Consider the following 14,915-nt stretch of genomic DNA (forward strand, 5'->3'; position numbering starts at 1 on the left):
AAAACTATTAACTTTATTTTATAGTTTGTATTATACAAAGATTAAAGCAATTGAATCATATAATGTCTTGCACTAGAAATGCAATGACGCAAAGTTATTTACACTTTGGCCTAATCATCTTGGACATCTAAGAGATGTAACGATGTGAAGAATCATTGAAAATTCATATGATCATCCACTAAAGAATCAGAAGATTTTTTGTATCAACTGATTTCACGTGTACTACTTGTTCTTAAAGGAAATTAATTGTCATTTTAATGAAACAGTATTCCCTACATTATGGGGAGAAAAATTAGTACCTGAAGCATAACATGAAATCACATGCAGTGCCATGAGTTTATCTTATTTAGATTCTCACACAAATCAAAGTGAACTTGAAGTTCAAAAGATTATGCATTTGCAAGGGATTGCAAATCAATTACCAGATTCTTTTGCAGATACCAAGGTCATATTAAAATCTCATATGTTTGCTGCAAATATTTTAGCACGTATTGATATCCTTGAAGGACTATAACCAGCTAATGAACCTAAACCGCAACTTAAGCGTGGAAGGCCTATTGGTGCAAAAGATAAAACTCACAAAAGGAGAAAATTGAACTATGTAAATACTCCAGAAGAAGTTATAGAGTTGGATAATTCCTTCGATATTCACAAACCCATTTCTCCTGAAAATAAAATCCCTATTATAGAACCTCTTGAAGAGGAACCTTCTAAAGAGGAATCTCCTGAAGAGAAAACTTCTGAAGAGACATCCCTTGAAAAGGGACAAGTACCTTGAAATAATAATGAGATCTCAATTCATTACACAGGAAAAATGTGGGATATAAATAAAGTTGTTGTCAATAACACATTTGTAGTAGCTACTAACATTACCAGAAGTAATGATGACATTACTAGAAGTAATGATATTACCATAAATAATGAGGATCCCGAATCTAAATATGTTAATAAATGTTGATATAGAAGTGATTAGCCAAAATGGAAAGAGGCTATCACATCAGAATTAAACTCTCTATCAAAAAGAGAAGTTTTTGGACCTATAGTCCAGACACCAGACCATGTCCAACCCATTGGATACAAATGAGTATTTGTGCGCAAGCAAACTAAAAAATAATGAAATTACTCGATATAATGTAAGGCATGTGGTACAAGGTTTCTCACAAAAACCCGAAATTGATTATGAGGAGACATATTCTCTCGTAATGGATGGAATCACTTTCAGATTCTTAATTGGGCTAGCAATTGTTGAACAACTGAGCATGCGCCTTATGGATGTAGTAACAACATATAATTTATATGAAAAATCCCTGAAGGATTTAAATTGCCTGAAGCAAAATCTAGAAATTTATGTTTAGTTAAACCCCAGTGTTCCTTATCCATTAAAGTACTCTGAATGCATGTGGTACAACCGATTAAGTACCTTGTGAAAGAAGGATTCATAAAAAATCCAATTTGTCTATGCGTTTTTATCAAAATCTAGATTTGTTATAATTGCTATTTATGTTGATAATTTGAAATTAGTTGGGACTTTTGAAGAGTTCACTAAAATTGCTAATGGTGGAATTTGAGATGAAATATTTGAGAAAAATAAAATATTGTCTTGGCCTACAGATTGAACATGTAAATGACGAAATTCTTGTTCATCAATCTAAATATACTGAAAAAGTATTAAGACAATTTTATATGGATAAAATTCATCATTTGGGATCTCCAATGATGGTGTGATTATGTTAAGAGAGATCAATTTCAACTTCATGACAAGGGGGAGAAATTACTTGGTTTTGAAGTACCATATTTAAGCCTCGTGATGAGGGAGAGGAATTACTTAGTCCTGAAGTATCATATTTAAATGTTATCTGCTCTTTGATGTATCTGGCAAATTATACAAGACTCAACATTGCATTTTCTGTAAATCTACTAGCAAGATATAACTCTGCCCCTACTCAAAGATACTAGAATGAAATTAAACACATTCAATGCTATTTGAGAATAAAGCAGACGATTACAACAATATCCTCTAATCATTCTGAAATACTAACTATCTATGAAGTTAGTAGAGAATGCATGTGGCTCAGATCAATAATCTCTCTTATCCAATAAAATTGTGATCTTCAATCAATCAAGAATATTCCAACAGTTTTATGTGAAGACAATGCTGCGTGTGTAGTTCAACTAAGATGATGATACATGAAGGGTGACAGAATAAAACATATCTCTCTAAAATTCTTCTATATAAATGAACTCCAGAAGAATGGTGATATAGATGTTCAGCAGATTCGATCAAGTGATAATCTAGCATATTTGTTCACTAAAGTTTTTCCTACTACAACGTTCAAGAAATTTGTTCATTTTATTGGAATGAGACATATTAAAGATCTTAGCAGAAATAATTAATGTATGAGTGACTGCCAAGGGGGAGTGTTATGAATGGATGAGTGTGACTGTCATTTATCCATATCTTGTCCACCTTTTCATATCTCTATGAACCTACCCTATATGTCTGCACTAATTCATATCCCTATGATCCAGTCCTATATGTTTGCACTAATAAAGTTAGTATTAGCTAGCTTGTGAAGGCTAACAATACTTTCTCCCACATAGCCAGTGGAGTAGAAAAAAGGAAGAGTAGGAAAAGAAGAAGAGAAAGATAGAAGAAGAAAGATAGAGTAGAGATATAAAAGAAATAAGGAGAGATATTTTGCATAAGATCATATCTATATCATATTGTAATTCCTCTCGAAATAGTGAAACATAAGTAGATCCGAACCATGTAAAATTTTTGTCTCGTTTTTATTTTTTTTTTCCTGCTCATCTCTATTTATTTTATTATTAATTCTTGCATAATTTTATAATAGAAAAAATATTTTCAAGGACAAACATAAGTATCATGTTTTAGTTTGATAAAAAATAATGAGATGGATGATTTTTAGTTTTTACTTTTAATTTTAATTTGATTTTTAGTTTTTACTTTAAATTTTAATTTTTAATTTTCGCTTTTCATGATTTTTGGCATAATAGCCCTAAAATAAAAAAATGAATACTTTTCCGCATAACGGTCTGCGATGTCACAGCGACTTTTCGCAGCCCCTTCCACTGTTCACAGCCCTGATTGTTTCGTCTCTCACTCTCTCCCTTCCTCGACCGTTGCTGCTGCCCTTTCGTCTTCCGAGCATCCATATTGCCGTTGGTGCCACCGTCCTGGTCCCTTTTTCTCTCTTGAGTCTCACGTTACTCCAGCAGTTCGTGCACAGTGGCTGAGCGCCATCCGGACCTCGTCCCCGTCCCCGTCCCGTCGTTCTTTTCCATTCTTCGAGTGTCGTCCGAGGTCTCTCTCTCTCTCTCTCTCTCTCTCTCTCTCTCTCAATAGTATTGGCTGTTAAAGTGTGCCTGCAATGTTTTTGTGAAAATGCCTGAGTGAATACCATTGCATCAGCTATAACTAAATGGCTCTTCTAGGGCACACTCTGTCATGGCACCGACTGTCGAAGATTTCATATAAAGGACCCTTTTTTTTGTCTTTTTAGGTTAGTGGAGATCAGTAGCTTATGGAGCTGGGGGGGGGGGGGGGGAGGGAAAGAGGTTGCTGATGGGGCTGTGCGAGTGCATGGATATGGTGTGTTTGCGAAAGTGCTTGATTGTTACCCATTGCATGAGAGGGGGGCTGTGTCTGTGTCTGTGTCTGTGTCTGTGTCTGTTTTATACAATAAAGGTGCTTAAACAGTGAAGGTACTTTTGGGAACCCCTCGCATGTACCATAATCCCGAACCCCCCTCATCATTGCCTCCCTTTCTTTCTCCCCATTCAATTTGATTAGTGTAGTTCATTTAAGGTATAATTCTTGTCAAAGAAAAAAAATCATCTTTATCTTTTTAATAGAAAAATAACTTCACTAACATAAAAAAGAGAAAATTACAAAGAACGGAGGCATGTATATATAGTTACTATAAAGAGAGAACCAAACTTTATTGCATAATAAACATGGGGGTAGGGGGGGTTTGTTTTGTCATTAAAAGCTCTTGCATTCCTTTTGATCCGTGAAGTCCAAAAAAGAGTAAAAAAAATAAAAGGCTCATCTCCACAAGACCGCCCCATACTCCTCCAAAAACCTCTACACTGTACCAACAAAAAAGCGTCAATCCATGGCAACACCATTGGCTCATCTATAACTGAGAATAGATAGGCAGAAAGCTACTTAGCCAATGGACAATGGAGAAACAATGATCGCTAGTTTCACTCAACGCTAAACACATGATAAAAATATCCAGGCTGGTATATAATGTTTCCTTACCTGCAACAAATCATTAGTATTAAGCCTATTAAGAGCTAGAATCAAAATGAAAACTCTGATCGTGAAGGGAACCCTAGCCTTCCAAAAAAAATTATTCAACGGGAAAGAAGAAGAAGAGCTTGAGGATTTTAAACAATTGAGAGAAAAAAATTTCATGGTAAAAGAACAACCTTGATCCAAATCCTCTAGTCATTTCTCACTTGAAGAACAAAAGAGTCCATCACTCTCAATAAGATGGTTAGATCTTCAATCTCTTTCATAGAGATTTTTGAAAAAGTTAATCCCAAGAAAGCAGTTTCCCTCCTAAGAATAAAATGCATTCATTGAGGCATTATGAATGGATGACAATCAAAAAAGACAAGGGACCAAAGACTCCGGCAAAATCTTGTTGACCCAGTTATCCTCCCAAAACTGAATGAGATTAACTAGGGTAAAAAAATGAGCAACCTATCAAATAAGATTTTGATGATTTGCATGAGAAGCATTGTCACTACCTTTAGTATTTGAACCGTTCTGATGCAAACCATACTTGCAAACAATAACCATGTGCCATAACGAGTCAACCTCCATGACTAGTTCCAAACCAGAAAAATGTTTTTAGACACAACATTCCCGAAGCCCAGAGTCCCTTTAAATTGAGGTCTTATAGTCTTATTCCAACTAACAAGATGATCCTTTTTCTCTTACCCTATACCCGATCACATAAAATCTTTTATAAGCCTATTTAGGGCTATAGCCACACTTATAGGAACTCCAAAAAGAGAGAGAAAATTAATAGGAGCATTAAAAAATGCTGCATTGATGAGAGTAATGCAATCCCTTAATGATAAATGCACTCACTTTTGATCCTCCAACCTACTTCCTAGTTCCCATTCTTTCCATCACAGGATCCCCTAAAGGTAGAGGAATTAGGGTTCCCTCCAAGAGGAAGACTCAAATAAGTTAGAGGGAAGCTAAAATGCTGTGACAAGATAAAATGGAAAAACCCTTTAGCTCATTGCTCCTTGCATGAATACTTGCCACCCCACTCGTAGACATGTTGTTCTTCAATCTTAAAAATTTTCAAGGTTAAAAAAAAAAAACCTTTCAAAACTTCACTATTTTTGAGAAAAAGAAGGGTGTTATCAGAAAATTGAAGATGAGACACTACAATCACATCTTTCAAACCTTAAGGCCCTAAATCACATCAAAGCCTTCAACATGGCTAATCATCCTACGTAAGACATCTACTAATGTAAATGAAAAAGAGGAGAGGGGATCCGTTTGAACATTGTGAAGCCTTAAATCACACACTTTGGTCGACCTTTTGTGCTATTATAGATATAGACACCATGGGTAAACACCCTTTGATCCATTCCCTTAAGGCCTCTACAAACCCATTCTTTGCCATCATTTGGTGCAGAACGGCCCCACTAACCATATCATAGGCTTTTCCAAAATCCAGTTTGAGCAAAACCCCTCTCCCTTCCCTTCTCCTTACATCCTCCACCACTTCATTGGCAATCAAAACAATATCTAAATTCGTTTTCTGTATTAATAAATTAAATCTAAGTTAATATTTCTAAAGGATAATTCCTCAAACCCGAGTTTAATATAGTAATAAATTAAATATAAGTTAATACTTTGCTGATTACATCACTCAATTTTTCATGAAATTATACTTTGAGCAACAAGTTAGTCGATCATTCCCAGAAGTCTTAGTATTTCCAAGAATATCCGGTGATAATGCAGATTGGCTAGATAGACCATTTGAGGAGGAATTTTTGATGTCATACAAAATTTTAATGGTGATAAATCGCCTGGACTAGATGGATTTGCAATGGCTTTCTTCCAAGCTCGCTAGGGGATTCTCAAACCTGATCTTATGGCTGTGTTCCATCATTTTTTTGCTAAAGGCCAGTTTGAGAAAAGCCGGAATGCTACTTTCATCACTCTCATTCCTTCAAAAAAATGAAGCAATTGAAGTAAAGGATTTTTGCCCTATTAGTCTTGTTGGGGGGGGGGGGGGTTATAAGATCATTGCTAAGGTCTTAGCCACCAGACTTTGCACGGTTATGGAAGATATAATTTCAACTTCACAGAATGCTTTTGTGAGGAACAGGCAGATTCTTGACCCTGTACTTATTGCTAATGAATGCCTTGATAGTAGATTGAAAACTGGGGTGCCAGGGCAAATTAGATGTTGAGAAGGCTTTTGATCATGTAAATTGGGGTTTTCTTATGCGGTTACTAGAACGGGGTGGGTTCTTTGCCAAATGGAGGCGGTGGATTTTCTTTTGTATATCTACAGTTTGTTTATCCATTCTGATAAATGGCACACCTTGTGGGTTTTTTGAGAGCTCTAGAGGGTTGAGACAAGGTGACCCATTGTCTCCTTTGTTGTTTTTCTTGGTTATGGAAGCCCTGGGGAGAATGTTGGATAAAGCTGTCCATGATGGTCACATGACAGGCTTTGGTGTGGGGCGTATAGAGGGAAGAGCTTTGGTGGTGTCTCATCTTCTCTTTGCGGACGATACTCTAATTTTTTGTGACGCTGATCTGGATCAGATTTTGTTTCTCCATGTGATACTTATGTGGTTTGAGGCGGTCTTTGGTTTAAAGATAAATTTGGGCAAGTCAGAGTTGGTTCCTGTTGGTATGGTGTTTAATTTTGACTTATTCTTGAATGTCCTTGGCTGTAAACAAGGTAATCTTCCTATGAAATATTTGGGTCTTCCTTTGGGAGCCAAATTCAAGGATAAGACAATATGGAACCCAATTTTGGAGAAGATAGAATGAAGGTTAGTAGGGTGGAAATGTTTGTACTTGTCTAAGGGAGGTAGAGTCACGTTAATTAAAAGCACTTTATCTAATTTACCCACTTACTTTCTATCTTTATTTCCTATTCCTGCTGCTGTGGCTAACCGTATTGAGAAACTTCAAAGGAAGTTTTTATGGGGTGACATTGGTGATGAACCAAAATTCCATTTGGTTAAATGGGATACTGTTTGCTCTCTCATTTCTTCGGGTGATTTGGGGATAAGGAAGGTAAGACAGTTTAATGAAGCTTTGCTTGGGAAGTGGTTATGGAGATTTGGGATGCAGAAGGCTGCTCGTTGGAGGCAAGTGATAGAGGTGAAATACGGCTGTGAATGGGGTGGTAGGTGTACTAGGCCTGTTAATGGTCCACATGGTGTTGACTTGTCGAAAAAATATTAGTCGGCGATGGCCTTCTTTTTCTTGCTACGTTCTATATGATATTGGAAATGGGTCTAAGGTGAAATTTTGGCAAGACCATTGGTGTGGTGAGATGTCTCTTGCAGTCAGCTATCCTCATTTGTATAGATTTTGCTGAGATAAAGAAGCTAGCGTGGCTGAGGTTATGAAGTTTGATAATGGAGTCTTGTTTTGGGATGTAAGTTTCTTCAGGGGTATGCATCTTTGGGAATTAGAGGTCTTGATTGGTTTTATGGATACCATATATGGTGCATCGGTGAAGGGGTTCGGTGAGGATAAGATGTGCTGGAAATCTGATAGAGAGAAGGGCTTCTTGGTTAAAGGTTATTATGGTATTTTAATGGGCTCCAAAGATTGTGGCTTTCCTTGGAAAAGTATTTGCAAACAGAAAATTCCATCTAGAGTTGCTTTTTTCGTTTGGACTGCTGCATTAGGGAAATGCTTAACGATTGACAATTTACGAAAAAGAAAGGTTTGGATATTGGATTGGTGCTACATGTGCAAGTGTAATAATGAGATGGTTGATCATCTTTTTATTCATTGTCCGGTTGCAATGGACTTGTGGGTTATGGTGTTGGGTTTGTTTGGAGTGAGCTGGGTTATGCCACAATCTGTAGTGGGACTTCTAGCATATTGGCAAGGCAGATTTGGTCGTTATTGAAATGGGTTTATTTGGTTGATAGTTCCTCATTGTTTATTGTGGTGTCTTTGGAGGGAGAGAAATAGTAGGTGTTTTGAAGACAAGGAAAGATCCATTTCGGACTTGAAGCTATTTTTCTTTACAACTTTGATGGATTGGTTGGCTGCTTTGCGAAACCAATGATTTTCTTCTGTTTTTGATTTACTAGATTCTTGTAATTTCTGTTTTTGATTTGTTTACCCCAGTACACTCCTTGTGTACTTGGTGTTCATTTTTGATATCAATAAACTTATTACTTATCAAAAAAATAAAATAAAATGCTTCTACAAAAAAAATTAATTTAAATTTGATTTATTTCTATACTATTGAATGTTCTTTTGGCAGAGACACTTCCAAAATCCAATCCTTGCATTCTCATTGAAAGTTGGTACTCTTGTATGTAGCACTTAACTGCCTTCTCCTTCACTCCATTCTTAGTGAAAGCTGGGCCCCACCTCCTTAGATTATTATATATGTACAATAGTTATTTTTAAAAATGGAAGCTCTGATTAGCAATCCACATGCCCATGTGGCAACTCAAGTTAGTTTTTTTTTTAATATATATATTTTTCTTGATGAGGGTTGTGGGTTTTCAACCTTTTGACAAGTTTTGTGGCTCTTTAGAAACCCAGCTTTGATGTTAGTTGTTGCTCCTGCAATATTAACTCTGCTGAATGTTTGAGGACTCTGCACAAAATTCTTTGCATGATTGATTGACAGTGTGTTTTAAGCAGAACCATATACGGTGAATGAATTCATTCTCCTCCTCCTCCTCCTCTAATTTGAGAGTTATTCCATCATATCAATAAATAGTTGCTTCTTGATGGAAGTGACATCATTGAAGAATGACTTCAAAAAGTTTGTAAGAAAGCATTTGGAGGACCATTCCAACATAAGACATTTGGAGAACAATGCTGAGAGAAAATGCAAATCTTCCTTCATAGTCTTCTTATTCTTATTCTTATTATTGTTATATTACTATTTGCACTTCCTATTGATGGATGTTAGGATTTTTTTTTTATTTTTTATTTTTTCTCTTGGAATGATGCTGTTGTGAACTTGGATTCTAGAATTTTTGTTTTTCTCAAATTAGAACCGAATTGGATTATATCAGTTTGGTCCACTTTGAAACTTAGTTCAAGGTTGTCATCTCCCGGTATCGATCCAATTTCACTTGGATAAATATTATTTTGATCTTTATGAATTTCTAACATGATCTCCATTTTATATTTCTGCTAGGGTAAGATCTATGCTGGATTTCCTTTGTTAATTGATACACACTAACTTGGTTACTTGCAATTTCACTATTACTATTATTTTGTGAAGTGGGATGGGATTAATGAGCATTAGCACTATATTTTGTTTTGTTAATGTCTTTTCCAGTTCTTTTAATGTTCCCTAGCTGGTTAGAATATGTTTTATTTGCTTTTGTTGAATAATTGGGTAAATGGGAGGCCATCTAGTGATAAGTCTTTACCTTTATTTATGTTATATGTCAAGTACATTACATACCAATGACCATAATATCCTTACAATTTCACTTTCACTTCTATTTTATGAAGTGGGATGGGATTAATGAGCATTAGCTTCATATTTTGTTTTGTTAGTGTCTTTTCTTGTTCTTTTAATGTTTCCTAGCTGGTTAGAATATGTTGCATTTCCTTTTATAGTTTTGTTGAATAATTGGGTAAATGGAAGATCTTCTTCTAGCGATAGGTCTCTCCCTTTATTTTTAATATATGTCAAGTACATACCAATGGCCATAATACCCTTACTAAGTTACACTTACCAACATAACACTAGCACATACTAATAATGCTAAATGAGCAAAATAACCATTAGCGCTCCCCCTCAAGCTGGAGCATATATTATTATGTATCATATGCTCCTAGCTTGTTACAAATGAATTTAACACATGAATCCCCGTAGGCTTTAGTGAATAAATAAGCAAGCTGCAAATTTAACTCTTCATGAGTGGTTGTAATGATATTATGAACAAGTTTCTCTCAGAAAAAGTGGTTATCAACTTCAATGTGTTTTGTTTGCTCATGGAAGATCAGGTTGGAGGCATTAGTATCTTGTGTTAAAGCTTGATATGCATTGTTGCCCCACAACCTAACAACTTAAGCTTTTAGGTAAAGTGGTATCAAAGCCATGGTTGCTCGGAGGTCTTGGGTCTAGTTTTGTTGCCCGTGATCAATGTAAGTTTGTTAAAAAAAAAAGTGTGTTCCCCCTCACAACTTAAGCTTTTAGGTAAAGTGGTAATATAACAGCTTGATTATCACACACTGACCCTATAGATTGAGAATGTGGAAACCTAGTTCTTTGAACAGGTTCTTCAACCAAACAAGTTCACATGTAATGTGAGCCATGACCCAACACTCTGGCTCAACAGTTGGCCTGACAACCATAGTTTATTTCTTACTCTTCCAAGAAACCAAATTACTACCAACAAAGATATGATACTCGATTATGGATCTTTTGTCGGAAGGTGACCCGACCCAATTTTCATCTATATACCCTTGAATATGAGTGTGACCTTGATCTGGATATAAGAGACCTCTTTTAGGTGCATCTTCCAGATAATCCAAACCATACACCTATGTATATCACTTAGCAACAAGGTAGTCCTGCAATCAAGCCATGGAACCATCGGGATTTACCTTCATGGTATACATTTAGTTACAACCAACCACAAACTTATCAAGAGAAAGAGGTACCAACTCCCATGTATCATTATCATGTAGCGCATGCATCTCTTTAATCATTATAGTACTCCACCTAGAATGGGATAAGGCTTTATCAATAGATTTTGGAAGATAAACCGAATACAAGGTACTAAGAAAACAGTAATATAAGGGTGATAAGAAATCATAACTTGCAAAAAGAGAGATTGGATGTTGGGTGCAAGTGCGTTTACTTTTTTGAACAGCAATAGGAGGATCACCATCTTAGTAAATAGGATCATTTGACAAGGGAACCAGAGGTGTAGAAGTGGAAGCTAGAGGAGGTTCTCCTCCTTTGAGTCACCGTGTGCACACTTGTGAATTGAGACGATCCAAGCGAAGAGAAGAACTCAAACTGGATGAAGATGTAGGAGGATTGGGAGGAGATAATAGGCTAGGTTCTGGAAGACTGGGCAGAGGTAGGGACTCATCAAGGTTAATGGAACTCAAGGAATCATAATTGTATGGTGTAGACTCAAAAAAGGTGACATCAACACAGACAGAATTGATGTAAAGTAGGGCTATAACATTGATATCTCTTTCTGAATACTAGAGTGACTCAAAGTAGTTAAAAATCAACTAGCTTCATGTCCTGTGCCTATAGTCTTCCTAGTTTTTGTATCTTGAATAACAATGAAATTACAAAAGAAGGTTATAGAACAATTTAGTGACTCTGTAATTTTACTAATAGACATGAGATTTAAGGGAGACTCAACAATGTACAAAATAGAAGACAGAGAGATGGAGGGAGCAGGATTTGCTGTTCCTACCCCCTTCAGTGTAGTAGTGGACCCATCAACAAGGGTAACTTTTGGTAGATTTTTAGAATAGTAAGGGCAGAAAAGAAGTTGGTGACACCTATAACATGGTTAGTAGCAGCAGAGTCGACAACCTAAGGACTAGTGGGAGGGATATCAGATGACATATAGATGGTAGGATTACCCTTATAGGGAAAAGATGTAATGTGATGAGGTGCTTGTTGGGAAGCCTAACACTGCAGGAACCTTGAGTACACCTCCTTTGAGACAGTTATCGTGCTGTTCACCGAACAAGTGACTTCTGATGGAAACACACTTTTGGGATTTGGGGACTCCATCTCAATACACAACCTTGATACAGCAGCAAATCAGAAAAGCGAACAAAATGCTTTTAGAATTCACAGACTCTGTTCCAACACACACAACCGTTGACAACTGGAGCAAACCACAAGTTTCAGGCATTACCAAACAATTCTTGGAATGCCGCATGTGAGCAACTGAAAAAGGTGAGATCTTTCGACAAAAAACTTGACAAACAACTTTATATTATGGTCTAGGGGTGGATTCAAGACATTCGGGAGGAACCCAGAGCAAAAGCGCTGCTCAAAACACTCATGTGCTGGATTGTGAAGTCCAAGCTGCTGGTTTTCGACTGGTGTGTGGGGGCTCCTGTGGCTGTCAAAGCAAGCTAGCAGAGCGGCAGGTTCTGTGGCTCGTCATGTTTTTGGTTTTGCAAAATATGAAGTATTTCTTGAGGTTTCGAAGAGGACAACAGTGTCCAGGATTTTTTTGGCAACTGCAGTGTTTCCTGGGAACTCCTCAACCTGCTTCTGGTCTTTGGTGATGCTGATGAGTCTTTTACAGCAGCTGGTTTGTGTGCGATTATGATGCTTAAAGTTTGGTTTGGCAGCAGTTATGCAATTAAGGTTTGGGTTGGATCTTGCTCTGATACCATGTTGAATAATTGGTTAAAATGGAAGACCTTCTTCTAGCCATAGGTCTCTCCCTCTTATAGCATATGTCAAGTACATTCCAATGACCATAATACCCTTACCAACTTCTGTTTATCAACGTAACACTAGCACATACTAATAATGCTAAATGACCAAAATAACCATTAACAACTTCATACTCTTCTATGGTTTTGAAGGAAGAGAGGGTCTACTAGATTCGGCATCTGTAAGTAAACCATATTCTCTATCACATCATTAATGGAAAATTTGTTTATTCTCATAGATTTTATGCTAGAAACATTGCTTCTAGTGTTGAAGGGCTTTTTGTTCAAGATGTAATGTGCAGCAATTCAGCAAAGCTCCTCTAGATTTGCAATAAAAAAAATGGTAATTAAGTATCGAAAAATGTGTAGTTTATATTTCCAATATCAAATATTGTTTCATCTCATACAGTAATGTTTTTACTTTTTAGTATTCAATTTGTTAAATCATTACTCTTCTGTTTATTATGTTGAATTTGAGTAAACAATAAGATCTAATCAATGTTAAATATAGAAATGGATTAATTTTTGGGGGACTCAAAACTGGTCCAATGGCATAATGTTGTGTTTGTTTCTCTTATTGGAGACTTGAAGACAATGCTGACAAGCACATGCTTCTCCAAATGCATTTGTATTTATTTGCTAACAGTATGCTTGGTTTGCAAAATAGAATGGGATAGGAAATGAATGGAATGGTATGAAATTTGAATGGAGAACATGACGAAATCAAGTGATAAATTTGATTCCATTCCCGGATCCCATTCCATTTTTATGCACCAAACATACAGTAAGAGTTGTTTTGTTTTGTTTTGGATTTTATGTAGTTTAATATTTATTATGCGTTATTTAAGTATCGCCCTTTGTACTTGAAATCCATTTGATTTCACTGAATATTAAATTTTAAGAATGTTTTTGAATTTACATGCACACCGGAGGGAGAGATTGCAAATTATTTAAGAATTTTGGTGGTATTTCTAGACTGCAAATTAATTAAGACTTTATAGGGTTATCCTATATCTCACATGTTTATAGTCTTTGCTTTTGTTTTGAATTGTAGTCGTATTTGTTTTTTTTTTTTTTCCCCTGATTTGGGAGTACTCTTGGCATCAGGATTTTTCGGCATTGGAGTTACAGTTTGTTCAAAGATGGGCAAAGCCTCAAGGGATAAGAGGGTGTGTTTTGTACACTATTTAATTAGCAATCCTTTTTATATTTCTTAGTTTCTATTGCTTTTCAGATTTTAATAATGGGTTGACTTGGTGGCAGGATATATACTACCGAAAGGCTAAGGAAGAAGGCTGGCGCGCTCGAAGTGCCTTCAAGCTCCTACAGATTGATGAGGAATTCAACATTTTTGAAGGTGATTTTTTTTTTTCCAGCCTCTTTCCCCCAATGCTCCACCCCCTGCCTCTCCACGTCGCTCTTCAATCCACACATATTAAATGAATTGCCCTTTTTATTTATGACTATAATAAGGAAATTGTGTGCCAGGGGAAGAACCCGAAATTGAATATTTTACATTCACTATCAATTTTTTTATTTTCTATGAAGCAGGGATTCAAATATGGGGTTATTGGGTATGGACATGGGGATACATTGACATGACAAATTTTTAAAAATTGAGACATGATACGGTGGGATTATGTTTATAATACACGCACTCACTTCACATGTATATAATCAATTTTTGACCATGTTCTACCTAAAATATGTACAAACAAATATCAAAAGACTAAATACAATATGAAATAGGTAGAAGTACTAAGATTTAAAGGATGTTTTATTTCATGACTGTTCATTGCGTTGATTATAATTTTTATAAAATAATGGTTGGGACGGGTGGAGTTTGAGCTATGGATTTGGAATTATGTGAATTAAACAAAATTCCATACTGGAATTTCTTTAAACACACAAATTGAAATCGAAATATTCAAGTGCATGCTACAAGATGCAGCGTTAATGCTTAATGTCAAAAGACTCAAAACACTAGTTATCAGAGTCCCACATTGGATGTGTGCTATGGGGATCTTGGGCTTATAAGGTGGGTTGGGGCTCTAATTTATGTGAGTTGCCTTTTATAGAATAAAATTGTGAGGCTAGTGGGCCAAAACGTACAATACCTCATCAGAGTTGGGCTCGAGACTAACAAGGCAATCCCTTTTACCGTCCACACCAGACCAGTAGAAATTTCTCATAATTTCTCCAAGGTCCCAGCCACCCTAGTGGGAATTCTACAAAGGATACCTCCCCTCCC

The 14,915-nt window shown here is 36.3% G+C and overlaps 1 protein-coding gene across 1 annotated transcript in view; it reads left to right on the forward strand.

Moving 5' to 3' along the window:
- The first annotated feature begins 3,039 nt into the window (after positions 1–3,039).
- Positions 3,040–14,915, forward strand: part of LOC131168418 (putative tRNA (cytidine(32)/guanosine(34)-2'-O)-methyltransferase) — a 47,147-nt gene continuing 35,271 nt past the window's right edge. The window contains exons 1-3 of the mRNA XM_058127819.1: positions 3,040–3,325; positions 13,772–13,833; positions 13,928–14,021. Of these exons, the coding sequence (XP_057983802.1) occupies positions 13,807–13,833; positions 13,928–14,021 (121 nt within the window). The 5' untranslated portion in view covers positions 3,040–3,325; positions 13,772–13,806. The remainder of the gene's footprint in view (positions 3,326–13,771; positions 13,834–13,927; positions 14,022–14,915) is intronic.

The sequence above is a fragment of the Malania oleifera genome, chromosome 11 (genome assembly GCF_029873635.1).
Source record: "Malania oleifera isolate guangnan ecotype guangnan chromosome 11, ASM2987363v1, whole genome shotgun sequence".
NCBI lineage: Eukaryota > Viridiplantae > Streptophyta > Magnoliopsida > Santalales > Ximeniaceae > Malania > Malania oleifera.